Source organism: Necator americanus, chromosome II (genome assembly GCF_031761385.1).
Source record: "Necator americanus strain Aroian chromosome II, whole genome shotgun sequence".
Taxonomy (NCBI): Eukaryota; Metazoa; Nematoda; class Chromadorea; order Rhabditida; family Ancylostomatidae; genus Necator; species Necator americanus.
This window is the reverse complement of record NC_087372.1, coordinates 32,148,310-32,166,233: the sequence shown is the minus strand read 5'-3', so window position 1 is coordinate 32,166,233 and position 17,924 is coordinate 32,148,310. Positions and strand designations below refer to the sequence as shown.

The following is a 17,924-nucleotide window of genomic DNA, read 5'->3' as shown; positions in this document are numbered from 1 at the left end:
TGTTAGAACGCGTCACAGCTGTGCACGCACTGCATCCGCGAGCGAGCGATCGAGAATCAATGAATCCTTCTCACCAGACTATTCCAGAAGGACTCAATAAAAATGCGGCAGCGGGAGCATGTACAAGGGTAGAGTGTTCTAACGTACCTCGTAAGAACAAACGCCGTTTCCCACGCACGCCGTTTTTCAATGAAATTGAGCAGGGCCACGCTTACACTCGCAATCTACACTCCGAACTCTGTATTTGCACACAAAGACCCCATAATCGTTAGTTTCTTGGTACGCTGACTTCAAAGGGGGCACACTACGAATCTGAAGTAGTGAGGGAAACCGACAAGCTAGAGATTGGGTTGTAGATTGTGTGATCAGGGGTGGTTCCTCTTATCTCTCCCCAACCTTGGTAAAAAAAATCGGCGAGACATACTCTGTTTCTAACGACGATTTCAGTTGCCACGCTCCTCACTTGCATATCGGCTGCACCAGCTGCGCAGCGGTCGAAAGCCAGTGAGTTCTCCTAGACTGCCTATTCTGTCCTAGACTGTCCTAGACTGTCCTAGACGTTCCTCGTAGGACCTAAAGCGGTTCCCACTTCGGTTTTTTTTTTCAGGACGATTAGGGAAAGGTGACCATAACCATCCCCGATCCTGCAATCTACAACCTCATCTCCAGCCTTCCTCGCGGATTCCCTCACCACGTCAGATTCTTGGTATGTCGACTCTGAGTGATGTGCTTGTGCAACTTGAAGTCGAGCACGCGCAAGCATCAGCACTTATGTTGTGAGAGGCAACCACATTGCCCATCAATACCGACGTTCTTGTTCACTCTCCTAAGAGGAGGGACAGAACGAATGTTAATTAACAGATTATCGTCTATCAGTCTTGGCTTCCGGATCAAGCCGGACTTCAGGTTTTATTGTGGTACTCGTTGCGCTTCTCTTCAGTTATGAACTCAAATTAAAAGCAGGAGCACTTCGCGTAAATGTCTGATAGAGAATTATAGGTGGTTTCCTTGTAATAATTCTGCTGTAAGTGTGTGAATATCTTACATTAAAAGGATACTGAAGCCCGATTTTACATCCACATTCCTTCGCAGCACTTCGAAAACATATATCAAAGTATTTATTTGTTTATTTATTTACTTATTTATTTGAAAACACCTGCAGTGTGCCATAAAACAAAAAAAAAGAAGATGGAACAGAACTCACTAGAATTTCTCCTGAATTTTACACAACAACAAGACTGGCCCTCCAAAGCATGATTAGTGGTGGGTTGACAGGTCATTCTCCTGCTAAAAGAAGGTGAGAAATCCTCACGCGAGAACCTTTTCCCAGACTCAGAACGCTACGGTAGATAAACAGATACGATAGTTTGGGTGACCAACTTAACTTCGAACGGAGGAATCCGGGATCCTGGGCGAACGGGTGGGGGGACCTCAAGCGCAGTATTGGACAAACTCTACTCAGCAGTTAACATACAATGCAAAAGTGAACTGACAACTAACACCATCGACATTCTGGTAAAGATAAGGGTGCTACGTCAAACCACGTAAACTGCTAACGTCCATTTAAACAGTTGTCTGCATCCATGTATCCAGTCTTTGAAAAAAGGGTTCTGCAATTACGGTGAGAGCACAAGAATAAGGGAGCAGGTGTACGGCGGCGTACATTTCGGTGCATGCAGTGAAATGGCCAACATTTAAAGGCATCATCCCACGAATCTTTAGTGGTACGGATTTCCGGTGGAGTATTCGTATATGGGGCGGGTGTGGTGTAGCGGTTAGAGGTTCCGCTTCCTGCACGATCGATCGGAGGTTCGAAACCGCCCTAGTGCTCTCCAAGCCTTTCATCCCCCAGGGGTCGATAAATTGGAACCAGACTTGTCTGGGAGGATAAAAGCACTGACTTGACACATCGGCTAGCCACCGCAAGTCATTGTATGGGCCAGATACACGTTCGTAAACCTCAAACGATTCTGAATTGAAGTGAACGTGGGGGCGCATCCCAAGCGGATTGATTAACGTCAGAAACTTTGACTTTTAATCATATACGGGATCGTAGATTATTTAGAGAAGGATGATTCCGTCCATTTCTTCCTAATTGCCGTAGAAAACGGCCCGGAAGGTACGGCTTCGAGCGTTCCAGCGCACTATTTTCCACAAGGAGTGTGCGCGCGCCGCATCTTCCGGGCCGTTTTTTACGGCAATTAGGGACAAATGAATCACACCCCTCTCCATAATCTATTATCCCGTGTACAAATACTCCACCTGAAATCCGCACCACCTCAGATTCGTGGTATGCTGCCTTCAACAGTGCCTCATTTGTTTTACAACAAATCTTCCTTTGGAATGATTGAGCAGTGCTGGTGCACAATAATCCCGCTGATTCTGATTTCTGACGTCGTCGGGCCAACCCCAGCCGTGGAATTCTCTGTGGCCGTTTTCTGGCGCTGACATACTAATCCGACGCCTTGGACCCGTCCCATCCCATTTTATAGCTTTCTGGCACTGACACACCAATTTCACGCCATGGGACCCGTCTTCCTCCATTCTGAAATTTCGTTTCACACAGAAAGACATACACACGTGACAGAGTAAGCCCGTTATTATATAGCATGACACGATTATATATTCTATCCTTCGTCTTCTTCGGCATCATCCACTTCCGGTTCCAGCATCAGTGTGGTTTTCGTTGCGCGTCGCAGTTGCCTGACACCACAAAGATAGTGTGTATACGATTTATTCATTACATATTTAAATTTATGTTTATTCGTCAAACTCAGCACTAATGGCCATCAAAAGAAGTGACGTAAGGAGTGCCATCCCATTGAAAAGTCTAGCAATTCAAAATATCCGATATATCATAAAATTGTCTTTGAAACTTTGTAGTTTTGATATATTTTGATGTAATGAAAGTATGTAGTATTTAATAGTTATAACACCATCCTATTCTATTTCGATAGGATTAAATTTGAGTAATTGATCAAAGAAAAATTAAGTGGAGGGTTACTAATTGCATCAGTTTCAATTCCTTGTACGTGATTGAAGTCATCACATCGAAACTAAGCTCAACACAATCCTCGAATGACAACTTATCGCATCATTGCACGAATGGGGATGGTGGTTGCTCGAAAGCGCAAAGGTTTTTTCGCATGTGGTCGTTTTGCCGTGAGCGCTGTAAAACGCCTGGCGAGAAACGACTGGCCTCTTGCGATGATCCTCCCAGGAAACTATTCTTCTATCGAACGAATGCTATGCTCTCTTGCTTCTTTTTATTCACGTTATTTTTAGACTGCCTACCATTATCCTTGAATGTGATTTTCTTATAAGAAAAAAGAAGGCTTACTTCTCTATGCTTACCTCCAAGTTGTATTATAAAGGATTTATAGTTACAAGTTACATCCAAGTTACATCCTTTCTGTCATCGCTTGTTCTTTTCCGAATAAAAACCTATGAACAAAATTTTCATTCCTCTGTCAGTAACATTTCCCACGAAATCGATTGAGGATTTTTGTTTTCTTGCCAGTCAACGTATCAAACATCACACAACGCTAACGGGGTGGCTGCCCACTGCTTGGTGGGCGTGCTGTTGTCAGTCCAAGCATCTGCTTGGATTACCAACACACATACAGAAAAAAGAGTCAAGACCTCGTTCCTCGTTTCCTCTACTGAATTCCTCAACGTTGCTTCATCGAAGAAAGCATCCATCCCTCTTCCGCCTCATTGTTCAGAACGATCGACGATGGAGCTGCTGAGCTCGCCGAGTTATCATTTTATTTCTCCATTGACCAGATCAAGAAGCGATTTACGGTCTGCAGTCATGAAGAGGTGCATCATTTTCTTTCCGAAGTAGTTGCATACAAAAAACCTGTATCACAATAGTTTTTTCTCCTGCTCAGGTCGAGCTCGTTTTCTGGATCCGGTTCGTTATCGTATAGTCCGTCAATGACTCGATTCTCACGTCCTAGTTACGGATACGGTGGCGGATATATGGCGAGAAGTCTCAGCAGAAGTGGTACGGGTCTATTTGATGTTCATGAACTGAATACGGTATTCACTGCAATATCTGTGTTTCTTGGTGCTGTTGGACTTCTCTTCATTATTTGGGTTGCATGAACGTTGTTCTGTAAGTGTACGTTAGTGTAAAATTGTTAGTGTACGTCTAAGAATGAAACGTGTCCTGAAAAAAAAGCAAATTGACAGAATGACTTAAATTTTTTCATAGAATTAGAACAATTTTGACGTTAATCGCAATATCCAAGAGATCTACGGAGTATCGGAGAAGACATACGGTTCTTCCAATTATTTATTTATTTTTGATAAGGTTTTAGGAGTAAATAGTAAGCAAAGAGTAAAGGGTAAAAGTGGGTTCAAGTTCTCGTATGGAATTTTTGGCCAATCTAAGAAAAAATTGCTCGTGTCGTCTACTACCTTCTTAACGAGAAATAAACGATAAAAATTGCCAAAATGAAAGAAAAAATAAAACAAAAGAAGAATCACTATTTGTAGCGTGTGACATACCGGTGATGGAGTAATTTTGACCTCACACATTCAATTGGCGGTAAAAAAAAAGTGCGATCTATTGATCAATCGTCAAAGAATTAACAATGCTCGGGAATTGAAGTTGCTGTTTCCTGAATTTTTCTCGCAATTTTCAAGAATCAAATGATTCATGCCTCTATGTTTTTACTTTCACAAAAATGAATTTGAATTACATCGTAGGGAACATTCACCCTACACCTCTTTTTATCAAATATTAGCCGGGGTTTGATGGTACAGAAAATTTTTTCGGCGCAACCCAATTCCCATCTCAGAATGTATTGCTGCCAGAAACTATCGTTTATGTTTTATTTTTTCCAACAGCTACGACTACGCGGAAATCAAAATTTGAAAATCTGAAGAAAAAATTCCAATTCGTTCCTGAACGACGCTGCTTGACGAAAACAAATTTAGTTGCATGGAACAGCAAAAAAAAAAAACACCAGCTACTTCAGAAAAATTTAGTATTAATGGATAGGAAGTACGCAAATTTTTCGTTTTACCCATTGCTCTGCAGACCTGCATAGATCGGCAGCGACAACTGACACATTATTCACAAAGTAGACCCAGGACAATGCCAGTACTGAAATCTTCCAGATTCTCCGTAGACCTCGAAAAAGAAAATCATTTACATAACATTTGGTACATCGGATAGATTATTTAGGATCATTTTATTATTACTGTCGTAGAAAATAAGTGCTCAGTATGGATTGTTTAGAGAGAAAAAGTAGTAATTACTTAGTAATGAGAAATATTTGCTGTATCGTCCTTTTTTTCTATTAAAGATGAGGCAAATAAGGACATGTTTGCTTACTCGATACGGTGTGCACGGATATTATGGGTTATTATGCTATTAAAGACTTCTATCGTTTCTTTTTTTATTCTGTATGTATATGTCTTATACAACAATAAATTCGGGCGACAATAATGCATGTTGTGTTGCCGCTGTGAAATTTCCCGACGATCATCATTATCGAATTGACATCGATCAATAATCGATTGGGGACAATAATCGTTTGTTTTTTTTGGATAACCTCAATTCCTTGCGTGTGTTTGTCGGCGACACGCTCGCTGTACGTTGCACCTAGTGCGTGCTATTTCTTCTCTTTACACAGCTCATCGCAAAACTCGACGTCGACGACGAAACTCACTGAGAGCCTCCTCCCCCTCCTCTTTCAACTACCACAAAATGATGTGTTATGCGTGCACGCATTGTTGTTTCGTCTAAGACGCAGCTGTGATTGTTTTTATACATTTAAATGACGAAACTGACGGGAAAAAAAACAACAGGAAAATTAAAGGAGTCGGGAAAAAAAGTCGAGCAAGAAAAAACCTCTGCGATCATAAGCACTTCGTCTTCGTTGTTTAAGGATCATCGTTGTTCGGTCGTTCGCTTGCTGCAACAGCATTGACAAAAACTCCACCATTACATAACGTAGGAGTTCAACGAAGTACACCGCATTTCACAGACAAGTAGAGCTCTTCGTTTTTTTTTTTTTTCTGGAGATTTCTACCTTGTTTAGATACGCGTAATTTGATAGCTTTCATGTTTAGGTACCCTTATGTTCGTTATAGCTACGGGAATACAGACACTGCCTTGGGAATCGTTACACAATCGGAATCGGTGAGTATAAACACTATTAAAGTGGCCTTCCTTTCTTAATCTTCTATTTCTGGGTTTGACGAGATCTGATCGAGGACTAAAGTTGACAAGAAGACAAAATCAATTTTCTCCTCCTTCTCTTTTAGTCTTATCGGTCACGTCCAATCTTTTGAAATGTAAAAATTGACAGAATAAAATGAATGAGTGATTCTGTGTTTGCGAAGAAAAATAGGTTTTTTTGACTCTGCAACAAAGTGCTAGCAAATATTGATTTCGATACTTATGTCTGTACGGACAACCGCATGCGCGTTCGGTCGGAGCACGGTAGGGGGCACGTGTGTAACAAGTGAAAAGGTGTGAGATACCGCGTCACGGTGGACTGCATAAGCAATAAGTACGGGGGGCTATATCTTGCCTACATAGTTAGCATAATCGAAACAACATTTTACTTCACCATTTTATTGATATATTATTTTTGAAGGTGTACACTCGCCACTCCGGCATTCGAGATGTCGGCACAAAACGGTGGTTAGAAGGTAATCTAACCTCCTACAGTCCATCTCAATTCCAAAGATCCGAATACAGATCACCAATCGATCGTTCATTCACACCTCAGAGGAGCTACATACGGTAAGTATCTCTTTAACAGTTTTTTTTGGGTGTTCTCTTAAGAAGTTACAATTTTGTTGCCTACCATATACGACGACCAAGAGCTAGTTACAGTAGGCTCAAAACGGCATGAAGCTCAGTGCAGTCGTGTAAGCGGTGGTGATTAGGATTGAGAGATCCTCGATCCCATCCGCTATGTCCACCGCGCCGCCTAGAACGCAGCCGCTTACGCAACTGCATCGAGGGTCGTGTCGCTTTGAAAAGACCATGTCTTTCTCTGGATGACTTAGACAGCGACACTCTCTGAACTCCGCCTGAGAGACTCCCTCTTCCATCTTTCCTTCTCTAATCGAAAGCGCACCGCGATCGTGAGAAGCAAAGTCATCCATGCATACTTGTTTATGAGCAACATTTTCGGCAGGTGACACATCCTCGACAACTCGGTTACTCGTTCAAAGCCGGTAGTGGCGACAAGGTTGCGTCACGATAGATTTGCACGCATACGTCAGCAACCGCGTTATCCCGACGGCCACTGCCCCGCCCGTGCACTTCGGCCCGGGACCAGAAGCAACGTTTGGGTTCCGTTTGATTGCGACGCCTTCTCCTGCGCGACCGTACCTTCGCCTAGGAAACTGACTGATTCCTCCTTTCCTTACCGTTTCAATTCAATACTGACCATTTGAATACATGATATTGTTCAGCTACATGCCTGTTGAAGATGCCGTCGACATGTACAAGAAGAGGTGCATGACCGTTGGAACACTGTCTAAGGTAAGCAATTTTCGTCGATTATTGGTCCTGTTACGATTGGAATAGCCAGGGCAGTACAGTAGCAATACAAACACCTGTCAAATATCATGGCCGCATTCTTTCCTTCATGAATATTGGATTGGACGATGCGTTAAAGTCCATCTTAGAGTTATTCGCATAAATCTTGATTCCAGATCTTTATAAATTGGTCTTTTGGGCCTTTGCGCTGTGAATTTTTTTTTATTAATTTTTAATGCGTTTAAGAATTTCTTCTCGGAGCTCTTGATTCTTCTGCATTAATTCAGCTTTGTAGCAGTTCCATGGTAACGATTACTCATTGCAATTCCGAAGGACGTATCGTGAAAGAAAATTTCCCATTCCATTCATAGTTTGCATGGTCTAAAGGCAGAGGATTGCAGCAAATATTTTTCACGAGCGATTTTTGTCGATATCGTTGTATACAGGCGATACAAAAAAAAAAACTGGACTCCTTAATCCAATTAGGATCGTTAGTGAATTGTCAGGAATTGTCTGAATAAAAATTGTTTCAGTATTGGCTGTCACCAGCCACATGGGCATCACGTCGAGAGAAAGAGTTGAACCTTTCGTCGTCGCTCAGTCGCGGATTGTACTCCTACGCTAGCAGATACAACAGGTAATGTGATCAAGTGTTTCTGCAAATAATCTCACCTCGATCCGCTTTTATCTGCTGTGTGTTTTTCTTCGAAGAGCAGAAAAACAGTGAATTCAGAAAAGAAAACAAGTACTAGTTTCTGAAAAAATGCCTTTAGAACTGCGACCATTAAGACGTTTTGCAGGGAAAAATGTAGTTGGACGGGGGGGAACTCAGTGGCGCCCTAATTTCTGAACGGTCTTTCTTTTTTTTCTTAGTAACTTTAGCTTACCTGTCATAGATCCTCTAGACTAATTCTTGAGTCTTAGGGCACCGCCTGATTTAACTTTACTTACATTATTTGTTTTATTTATTTAATTCCAGAAATCACGGCGCCACTTAGTGCCAACGCCCTTCCCTAACTACATTTCACCAGTTTTGCAAGCACTTTAATCTAACAAAGAGAAGAAGAAATGGTATTTGAGGGTATTTGAAAGAAGGATAAGAAATGGTGTTCGAGGCATCTGGTGTTTTTTTTTATTTTAACCACTTTGTTAATTTTCATGCACCCCCAAAGTACTGGAACGGGTATTTCGAGCACTACAGTGTTCAATTAATATTCGCTGCCTATCTTCGGAGCGTATTTTACTCAATCTCTACAAAATGATAAACAGAGATTCCCGAATCATTTCAACGAAATAAGCTACAGATTAATCAAAAGCGTTCTTTTTCCTCTACAAATCACATAAAATAATTCAGCTGCTCACTGAAAATAGACAGTTGACTGAAAACTGTCTTTTTTCGGTACAGCCAAGTTCTGATTCTGCGGATGCGGACGCGGTTACAGAAAAAAAAAGAAAAGACGAGTACAAAGGAGGAAAAACGCAGATAAAATAGCGTTTTTTTTTTGCTGTGGTTTCTTTGACTGAGAATACAAAATCTATCGCATTTCCAAAAATTCCCTCCACAAAAAGAAATAACACTGATCAAAGCAAATGAAACTGTGATTCGCAAAGAATAAAGATCGTTCAAAATCGTTCGTTTCTGTAACTTAGAAGCCAAATTTGTGGAAAATTTCTTTCAGATTCAGTAGCCGTCTGTACTAGGCGCTGAGCTATTCACCATTGAGCCCCACCATCGATCGTTCGATCACTCAACTCAATGGGCAACGAACATCAAAACATCTCCGACCTTTCATCTTTCATTCATTTCCCTTTGCTCATATCTTTCCTTAAATGTTTTTTGGTGTTATGAAATGAAGGATTCGCTACATTATTTCTAATTTTTAATCCAACAGTCCAAATAACTATAAAACCTGGCAAGAAGTAACAAATGTAATTCCTTCAAGAATGATTTTTTAGATTAAATCAACACTAGGATCAAACAATCAGAAAAAAAAATAGGAGTGTACTTAACAAGAGCTAGAAAATAAAAAAAAATAACTCGAAAATTAACGTTTTCGTACATTCTATTTAACTAAATTCTCGAACAATATGTTTGTATATGAATAAATAAATATTATATAAGTAAATAAATAAAAATAGTATGTAACAAAAAAGACGGTTTTTCGAAGTTGAACTACAAAGAAACATTTATATTGGCGAACATATTAACGACAGCACCGTTCTTTGCATTTGTTAAAAGCATTGGGAACTCTTACTCCTTATGATTTCGAAGGCAAAAAAATGTAAATTTGGATTTTTGAACACGGACAGATAGCACGATTCGCTTGTGTAATGTGGAGGCTTTTGGGAACATTTTCACTGATTTCGACAACAAAAATAGATTTTCGACTTCACATTTGGAAAGCGACCGTACAGGAAAAGAGACTAGAAACTGACTTATAAGATTTAAAGCAAACCTAGAAAAAATCCCTTCAGACACCTCTTGAGTGCCTTTTGAGCGGTTATTGCTCAGGCGACTGCAGCGCGTCCTTACAACTCAAGTATTTTCTCTGCTTGAAGCACCGATGAAAGGCAGCATACCACACATCTGAGGCGGTGCGGATATCAGATGGAGTATAGGTATACGGGGTCGCAGATTATGGAGACGGGGTTGTTCCGCTCATCTCTCCCTGCATCACTGCAAACAGCCGACCCCTGAATGCTGTTTTGTACGACGCCATCTATTGCAACCCTCCACGCCATGCGCCGCCTCCGCCCTGCGATTCGTCGAAAATCAATTCGGACTGCCCCGATAGGCAGTACGGGACGCTACGCGTGCAAGTCTGACGTGCTGCAATAGAAGGCATCGTTTAAAACAGCATTCAGGGGCCGGCTGCTTGCGGAGATTCAGGGAGAGAGGAGAGAAAGGATTGAAGGAAAAAATTCAAAAAAAATTGAATAAAAATATTTAAGAAAGGTTTAGAAGAAATTGATTATTCCAGTACAATAATATATTTTCAATTTTGAATGTACCCTAAAATCCCATAGATAAGAGCGGTCCATAGATAAGAGCGGTTTGTGCTAGAAAATGAAAATTGACGTTTGTATACGTTTTTTTTGGCGTTGTGTGCTCATGATTATCGCAATAATAGCCTACAACTCTACCTTTATTCTTACTGTTTTCTATACTCTTTCTATCCTGTATCACCTGCTATGAAACGTCGTAAATCGTATACAGCAGCTTTCAAGCTAGACGCCGTCAATTATCGTGATTTGCATGGAACCTTGGCAGCGGCTAGTCATTTTGAAGTCACTGAAGCAATGATAAGAAAGTGGGTTGTTGATCGACAAAATCTTCAAGAGATGCCAGCAACGAAGAGAGCCCGACGATACAAAAAACCAAGCGTTGAAGAAGTTGAAGATGCCATCTACAACTGGGTTGTCAAAAAACGAGAAGAAAATAGAGCTGTCACGGTGAAAGAAATAAGGACCAAAGCAAAGGAATTAGCAGAAGAGCATGGTCACCAAAATTTTAAAGCATCTGCGCATTGGTGCATCCTGTTTATGGCGCGAAAAAAGCTCTCTGTACGAAGAAGAACAAGTGTCGGCCAACCATTACCGTCTGACCATCTACAAAAATGCTCGGATTTTCGAAAGTTCGTTGCAGCTGAAGCCTTAAACGTATCCCCTTTCAATTTGGGAAATATTGATGAAGTACCAGTTCCCTTTGATATCATCTATGAACGGACAGTTGATGTGAAGGGACGAGAGAACATTAAAATTGATTCTACCGGCCATGAGAAATCTAATTTTACTGTTGTATTGGGAGTGACTGCTGCTGGAGAGAAACCTAAACCAATGCTAATTTTTAAGAAGAAGTTAATGCTGAAATGTGTGAAATGGAAAAGTTTAGTGTTATGTTTAGGTATGTTGGAGTCCTTGTTGTTTAGTATACAAATAAAATTTTAAAAATATTTTTTTCAAAATCATTTTTTACCGGTAAATTAAACCGCTCTTATCTATGGAATTTTACTGATCGAATGGGCTCTTCAAGTTCTATCCAGAGATGAAATTCCGGCATTTCTAGAGAGATTCCGGCAGAAATTCCGTTAAAATCGCTATTTTTCTATATGAATTGTTTATTAAGTGGGCGGGGTTTAGAGTTGAGGGGCGGAGCTTCTTCTAAACTTCTTCTCCGATTTTTATTTATCCATCCATCAAGTTAGAGGGGTGACTGCATTCAATTTCAATTTCATTCCAATTCATTTTTCACCGGTAAATTAAACCGCTCTTATCTATGGGATTTTAGGGTATTACTAGAATCATTGTATTTCGAAACGGGCTCAAAGTCAAAGAGAAGCAGTGTGGGTAGTAAATTTTTAACTAGAGCTGAAAGCCTGTTCCATCCGTCCAAGTATGCATATAGACCAACTACCAACTGTCTATTGATCTGCTTTTAGTCAAAATCCTCTCATATTTTCATTCTATATTGCCCATTATTACTTATTTTTTGATGGCTCTACTTCTTCTGATCTCCCTGAGTAGAAGTTCGCGCCGTGACCCGCTTATTGGAAACCCATTTGCCCCTGTTTAAAATCGCTTGCCCGTTTGTGTAGTCGATTTTCTTTTGACAGATTACTGTAATTTTTATGTTTATTTTCCTAAGTTCCGCAATTCATCTATGATTTCATTCATTGCTTATGTGTGAATTTTTCTTCGTAAATTTTTTTTTGTTCCATAACTCTCTTAAAGTCAACGTTTCACAAAACTGACGTTGTGTGGAAATCTGGCGGAAAGAATAGAGTTCTGGGGTGTAAATAATGAACATGAGCGCGGCCCCGCTCAATTTCTCCTAGACATATCGAAAAACGGGTTTTTCACTACACCATACGTGGAACGCTCCACCGTTCTGCCTCCGCTGCGTCCGCGAGCGAGCAATCCAAAATCAATGAGTTCTACTCGCCGGCCTACTCAAGTAAAACCAACGAATAAATTGGACCGGAGCGTGTGAAAAGATGGCACGTTCTAGCGTAGAGCAGACCTATATTAGCTGTTTACAAACTCAAATCGAGAAAAGTGTAGTTACACGAGTTTTGTGGGCAATCGTTCGAGGTCCTATTTCTGAAAGTATGTATTATAAATAACTAAATCGATCGGGGTCCTAAGATCTAAGCATTATTCTTAGAGGATCTATAACATGTAAGGTAAAACTACCAAGAGAAAAAAGTGAGAAAGAGAATTCAGAAATACAAGCGCGGTTAAGTTCCCTCTCAACTACATTTTCTCCCGAATTCTACGTTTTCCACAAGGCTTACAATTCTAATTCACTACGTCAGCTCGGTGATACGCTGCGTTTAAGTCATGGAGTAAAAATTCTCTTAATATCTTGCACGTGAACAACTCTCCGATCAGACTCATTTTTCATTCAACGACGAAAAAGCCAAGCAAATAACATGCCTATCATAGAAAAAAATCATATTCAGAGACTGTCAGCATGCATTAATCCTAAAGAAACATCCATAAACACTCTTTGAACCATAACAATTCTTATCGCTTTTAAATGTCAAGAAGCTGACTAAACCAACCTTCTGAGGTGGTACTCTCGGTTGTTGTGGCGGTTGAATAAGTAGTTGTAGTCTTTGTAGTAGCAGAAAGAGCTTCGGTCGCAGTCGTAGAGTAACCTGTTGATGGTGCAGCTGTTTTCGACGAAGGACTAATTTTCGTGTCTCCACATTGTTCACAAGGATCGCAATCAGAGAAGTCGTGTTGTGGTCTCCATCGAGGTAATGTGAGCAGAGAGTTATACATCTAAAGTTAGACTTTCTCTCCCTCTCATAATAACCACTGTAACACTACAGTACGACTTACCGCTAAATTACATCCGAAATGATAACAACATCTCCCGGTTCCGTTTAGTTTCCGTGTAGAAAACACGCTGCTCTGCAATTGCACACATCATCTTCACCTTGGTTTTCCTCGATCTTTCTTAAATCAAAAAAATCTAACGTGAAGAATTTTTTTAAAGAACATAGTTAGAAGGCTCACATCGCACAAGTCAGGATTCCCTAAGCAGCCTGTGATGGAATAAACAACACCAAATCTCGTCCCGATACATTGGCGATGTTGATAGAAACTAGAAGAAAAACAAAAAACCTTCATCATTATGGGTCCTACACGACCGTGCTTGACTAGCTCAAGTTCCGTTCTGTAATTAAAGGCATCACCCCTTACGAATCTGAGGTGGTGCAGATTTCAGGTGAAGTATTCGTATACCGGATGGGAGACTATGGAGAGGAGGCGATTTCGTCCATTTCTTCCTAATTGCCGTAAAAAACGGCCCGGAAGATCAGGCGCCGCACAAGGCTGGCGCGCTACAGTCGAACTCCTTGTAGAAAATAGTGCGCCAGAACGCCTGAAGCCAAATTCGTGGAGGGATGCCTTTAACCCGAATCAGACAGATCATCATAAAAATGTTCTCACTAAACCAAATGGGCCTATAAAAATATTAAATCGTCTTTACGACAATTAATATGGTTGCTGTGGATTTTTTAAAGCCATCATTAATAAGAAAAAAAAAAACTCACAAACAACCTTTTGTACCTGCTGGACAATTCACTAAGCCGTAATCAAATGTTTCGCTGAGTTTTAGTTCATTTCTACCATCTACAAACAAAGTATATGTAATTCATACCAAATTTATGACATTTGAAGTAACTAGAATATGAAATAACAAAGTACTGTCATCCTACATTCTACAGTATGCGGTACGTTTATAATAGAGTCAAAACGACATGACGCAGGGTGCTGTTGCGTAGGCAGCTGCGCTTGAAGATGGAAAAAGCGGCTGGAATCGAGGTGGGACCACCGCGAACAACAGCGATGAATGGTGCTAGCAGAGGTCCCTCTTGATCCTAGCCGCTACGCTCAACAACACAGCTACTTACGCAACTACACCGTGCTTCATGTCGTTTTGACTCTACTATATGTTAGCAATCAAAAACTTTGGTCTGTGGTGCAATATCTCGTGAGGTGCGTACAAAGCGGCATAGTTTCCTACCGTTCGTCCGTTCGTCCTGAACCGCTGCTGCGAACGAAGCTTATGAATATCATGGTTTTCGTAGTGTAGATAAAAAATACCAAGTAATCTTCAACCAAACTTTACCCCAGCATTTGCTTTTGTATTTATGTAAACAACTAATGAACAATAATTGAAAAATTCACAGCAGCAAACTCACAATAAAAGCAGTTAATCGCGCAAATGTAGCTCACTTCAGCAAGTAGTTGAACAACCGTTCCAGCAAATCGCATAGAATATAATGCGACGGACGTCGTGATAGAGTCACTTGAGAGGTGAGTTGAAAAATCGTCAATGTCTAACGAATCGTAGCAAAATTCTAATTGAAAATAGGAAAAAAATATGGTAGAGTCAAAACGACATGAAATATGGGGCAACTGCGTACCCGGCTTCTCTCGAGGCGGTGCGGTGGAGCGTATAATACGATAACATAGTGAAACGAACGATGTGATGAACGCATGCAGTCGGTTCAAAACGACCTGAAACTCAATACAGTTGCGTAATCGGCTGCGCTCGAAGCGGAGCGACAGAGCCAGCGGTTGGGATCGTGTTAGGACCGTCGTCAGCTTCACTCGGACTGCAGCGAAGAGTGGTGCTCGCGAGAGTCCCGCTTCGAGTGCGGCTGCACCGAAATTCAGGTCGTCCTAACGCAAACTGTAATCGTCTTTCGCGCATTTTGTTGTGTTTTCCGTGCGGTGACAACTCCCAAGCGGTTTCTTTTTTGACAGGCGTGCTATTTTCTACTTATGCCTACAACAATCGAATGGTCGTCCGAGCAGACGTCTGTGGTATAAAAAAAAGTAGGAAGCTTCGGCCTCCCTCCCTTCTCTAAACGCTTTTATTAACAAACTTGTTTCTACTTCACCATGCATAAGAGCAGTTACGATATAGTTTATTTATTATTTCTTTCAGTTAAGATGGTACAATTCTTCGTAGAAAGCACTCGCCGTTCCTAGACACCCGTGAACCTGATAAGATCAGCCACAAGCAAGTGAAAAATCTGATAACGAAACAGGAAAAGTCAACAGGAAGTAAAGTCAAAAATCTGCTTCCAGGACAGTTTTCCTTTATGTGTGAATGACGGCAAAGTCAAAAAAAGTTTGGTTATCGAACGCAATATTTCAAAATCACATCCGGTGTTGGTTTTTTCTAATTTTTTTGTCAACATTGGTCGCCTGATCGTTAAGAACATCCGCTTTTGATGACTAACTCATATATGCGAGAAGATACCGTTCTATTTTTGTCTCAAAAGAAGGAATGACAACTTAAAAAGATAGTCGACACAGTGATAAACACTACATTCTCTAACAAAGTCGAGGGACACTTATACAGAAACATTTGAGATGAGTGTTTATAAGTTCTTATTTCTTTCTTATTTCGGACATATGTTTGCAAATACACAACTGCACAAAGGTTAAGAATATCTCAAAATCTCGGGTATGATTATTGAATGAGTCTTTGGCTTCAATCATTTTCATTCTTATAAGACATCTCCACAAAATTATACGCCTGGTATAATAAGTTTTCTGTGAAGTTATTGCCCTTTGCTACTCAAGGCGCTTCTCAGCTTCGTTAATGAGTAATTCTCCAAGCACAAAAATAGACGACTCGTTAGAATTTAGACGAGTATCTGCAGACCCCAGACTCCGGATATATGCTGCATTGCTATTGCTGACTTCTTTCAACTTTAACGATTGATGTACAACGACGAAAGTATTGCAAAAAGAAAAATTCAGCGTATTCGAACAGAGCAAAAGCACATGTGCACTCAGCAGTTGTATGTGGAACGAACGATCAAACTGCACATGCACTTCAAAACAGATGTTAGAAAGTCAGCAACCGACGTTTTTCATATTGAACGATCGATATAAAGTCTCTGCATGAGATCTAATACAAGAACGACACAAATATACATTCGAAATGGAACGACGTGACGCCTGGTGCAACTACGTAAGCTGTCGCTTTCGGCGCTGGACCCTCGCCTGCTTCAATCGGACTGCTGAGATGAGTAATAGTCCCACCGCGTCACATTTCGAGCCAAACCACCCATGCAATTTCACAGATCTTCAGGTTGTTTTGTTTCGACTGTACAATAAATTGGATGAAAAAAACACTGGATTGAAAGATCACTCACCCATTGTCTCAGTAAAGCACGAGGTCTGGTCGTTTTTCACCGACACCAATGGAATCCAATACAACCAAACGCGAACTTAGCATATTTTTAGCAAATGTTGTATAATTCTTAGGTTTTTTCTCTTCGGTTGTTTGTGAGGACTGAAACTTTATTAATGGCCTGAGGTTTTCACAAACTTGTCTTTATAAAAGGACTGGGAATGGTTCGAGGTCTTTGGTAACGACCAGTTGATATATATGATATATATGCACGGTATCAACTATCTTGAACCATTTTCAGAACTTTGATGAAGACGAGTTTGTTGAAACGTCAGGCCAATAATAAAGTTTCACCTAAATCTCGTTGGCATAATAAGAAAACATAAATACACTTCCCAATGCCGAGGTTTCAAGAAGAGAGGACTTGGAGATTGGTTTGTTGTACCGTTGTCTTCTCACCTCCTATAGTATTATGCAACTTTGCCTTTTCATTCTTTTATTCTTTTTTTTTGTAATCCCGGGGAAAACGTAGTTGAGGAGGGTGGGGGGAAACTCAACCGCGCTCCTATTTCTGGACACTCTATCTCAGTTTTTTCTCTTAGTTGCTTCAGCTTATATGTCATACATCCTCTAAGACTAATGCTTAGGGTCCCAACTGATTCACTTATTTTCTTCCAGTAATAAGGGCACCACCGAGTGCCAGCCCCCAATCCCACCAACTACATCTAACCGGTAATCCCATTGTGATACAAGGTTCACTCTACGTATCTTCTTCTCCCACTTCATTATGTCCCTGATCTGTTTCTGAACAACATCACATTGGAGATCAGGGTTGACGTCACCTCGCATAGCACTTTGGTCTGTAGCAGTTACGGCAAATCATATGGGCTTCGTACACGGCCAAAATCATCGTGACTTCTGATTTCTCATCTTCTTTTTGATCACGACTACGCATAACGGTGATCAGGTGGCGCACAGAACTCTGAACACGCAAACCAAGGCCAAAATCAACAAAATCAACGCTGGAGCGCGATTCTGCCCACTGGTTTTTGATGATTCTTTGCGCTTTTGGTGTGACTCTAGCCTTCGGTCCTAATTTCACTTATTATTATTCATTTCCACATTTGCGTTTATTATAACTATTTTTATTTGATCGAATGTAACGTAGTAGGTAAGAGGTTCCTCCTGTGACTCCACAATCGACCGTTGGTTCGAAACCGCCCTAGTGCCACCTAAGCCTTTCAA

General features: G+C 40.9%; 3 protein-coding genes across 5 annotated transcripts; 2 read left to right on the top strand and 1 right to left on the bottom strand.

Moving 5' to 3' along the window:
- Positions 1-3,736: 3,736 nt before the first annotated feature.
- Positions 3,737-9,214, top strand: RB195_020146 (uncharacterized protein; the record flags this gene model as incomplete). The annotated part of the gene is made up of 8 exons (XM_064188317.1): positions 3,737-3,822; positions 3,894-4,009; positions 5,904-6,006; positions 6,088-6,157; positions 6,618-6,766; positions 7,447-7,516; positions 8,047-8,150; positions 9,193-9,214. 8 exons carry the CDS (start codon positions 3,737-3,739, stop codon positions 9,212-9,214), a joined length of 720 nt encoding a protein of 239 aa, XP_064044198.1.
- Positions 9,215-10,705: 1,491 nt separating this feature from the next.
- RB195_020145 (uncharacterized protein) lies at positions 10,706-11,461 on the top strand (the record flags this gene model as incomplete). The annotated part of the gene is made up of 1 exon (XM_064188316.1): positions 10,706-11,461. The coding sequence occupies one exon, from the start codon at positions 10,706-10,708 to the stop codon at positions 11,459-11,461; it is 756 nt and encodes a 251-aa protein (XP_064044197.1).
- A 1,510-nt stretch (positions 11,462-12,971) lies between these two features.
- On the bottom strand, positions 12,972-17,528 carry RB195_020144 (uncharacterized protein; the record flags this gene model as incomplete). Of its 3 annotated transcripts, none has more annotated exons than XM_064188314.1 (8): positions 12,972-12,997; positions 13,078-13,300; positions 13,361-13,432; positions 13,538-13,625; positions 14,077-14,155; positions 14,728-14,834; positions 14,953-15,046; positions 17,396-17,528. In XM_064188314.1, the coding sequence occupies 8 exons, from the start codon at positions 17,526-17,528 to the stop codon at positions 12,972-12,974; spliced, it is 822 nt and encodes a 273-aa protein (XP_064044194.1). The 3 variants fall into 3 exon arrangements, with proteins under 3 accessions (XP_064044194.1, XP_064044195.1, XP_064044196.1); XM_064188315.1 differs by having other exon boundaries at positions 14,728-14,886; positions 17,400-17,528; XM_064188313.1 differs by lacking the exons at positions 14,953-15,046; positions 17,396-17,528 and having other exon boundaries at positions 14,728-14,800.
- Positions 17,529-17,924: the final 396 nt, after the last annotated feature.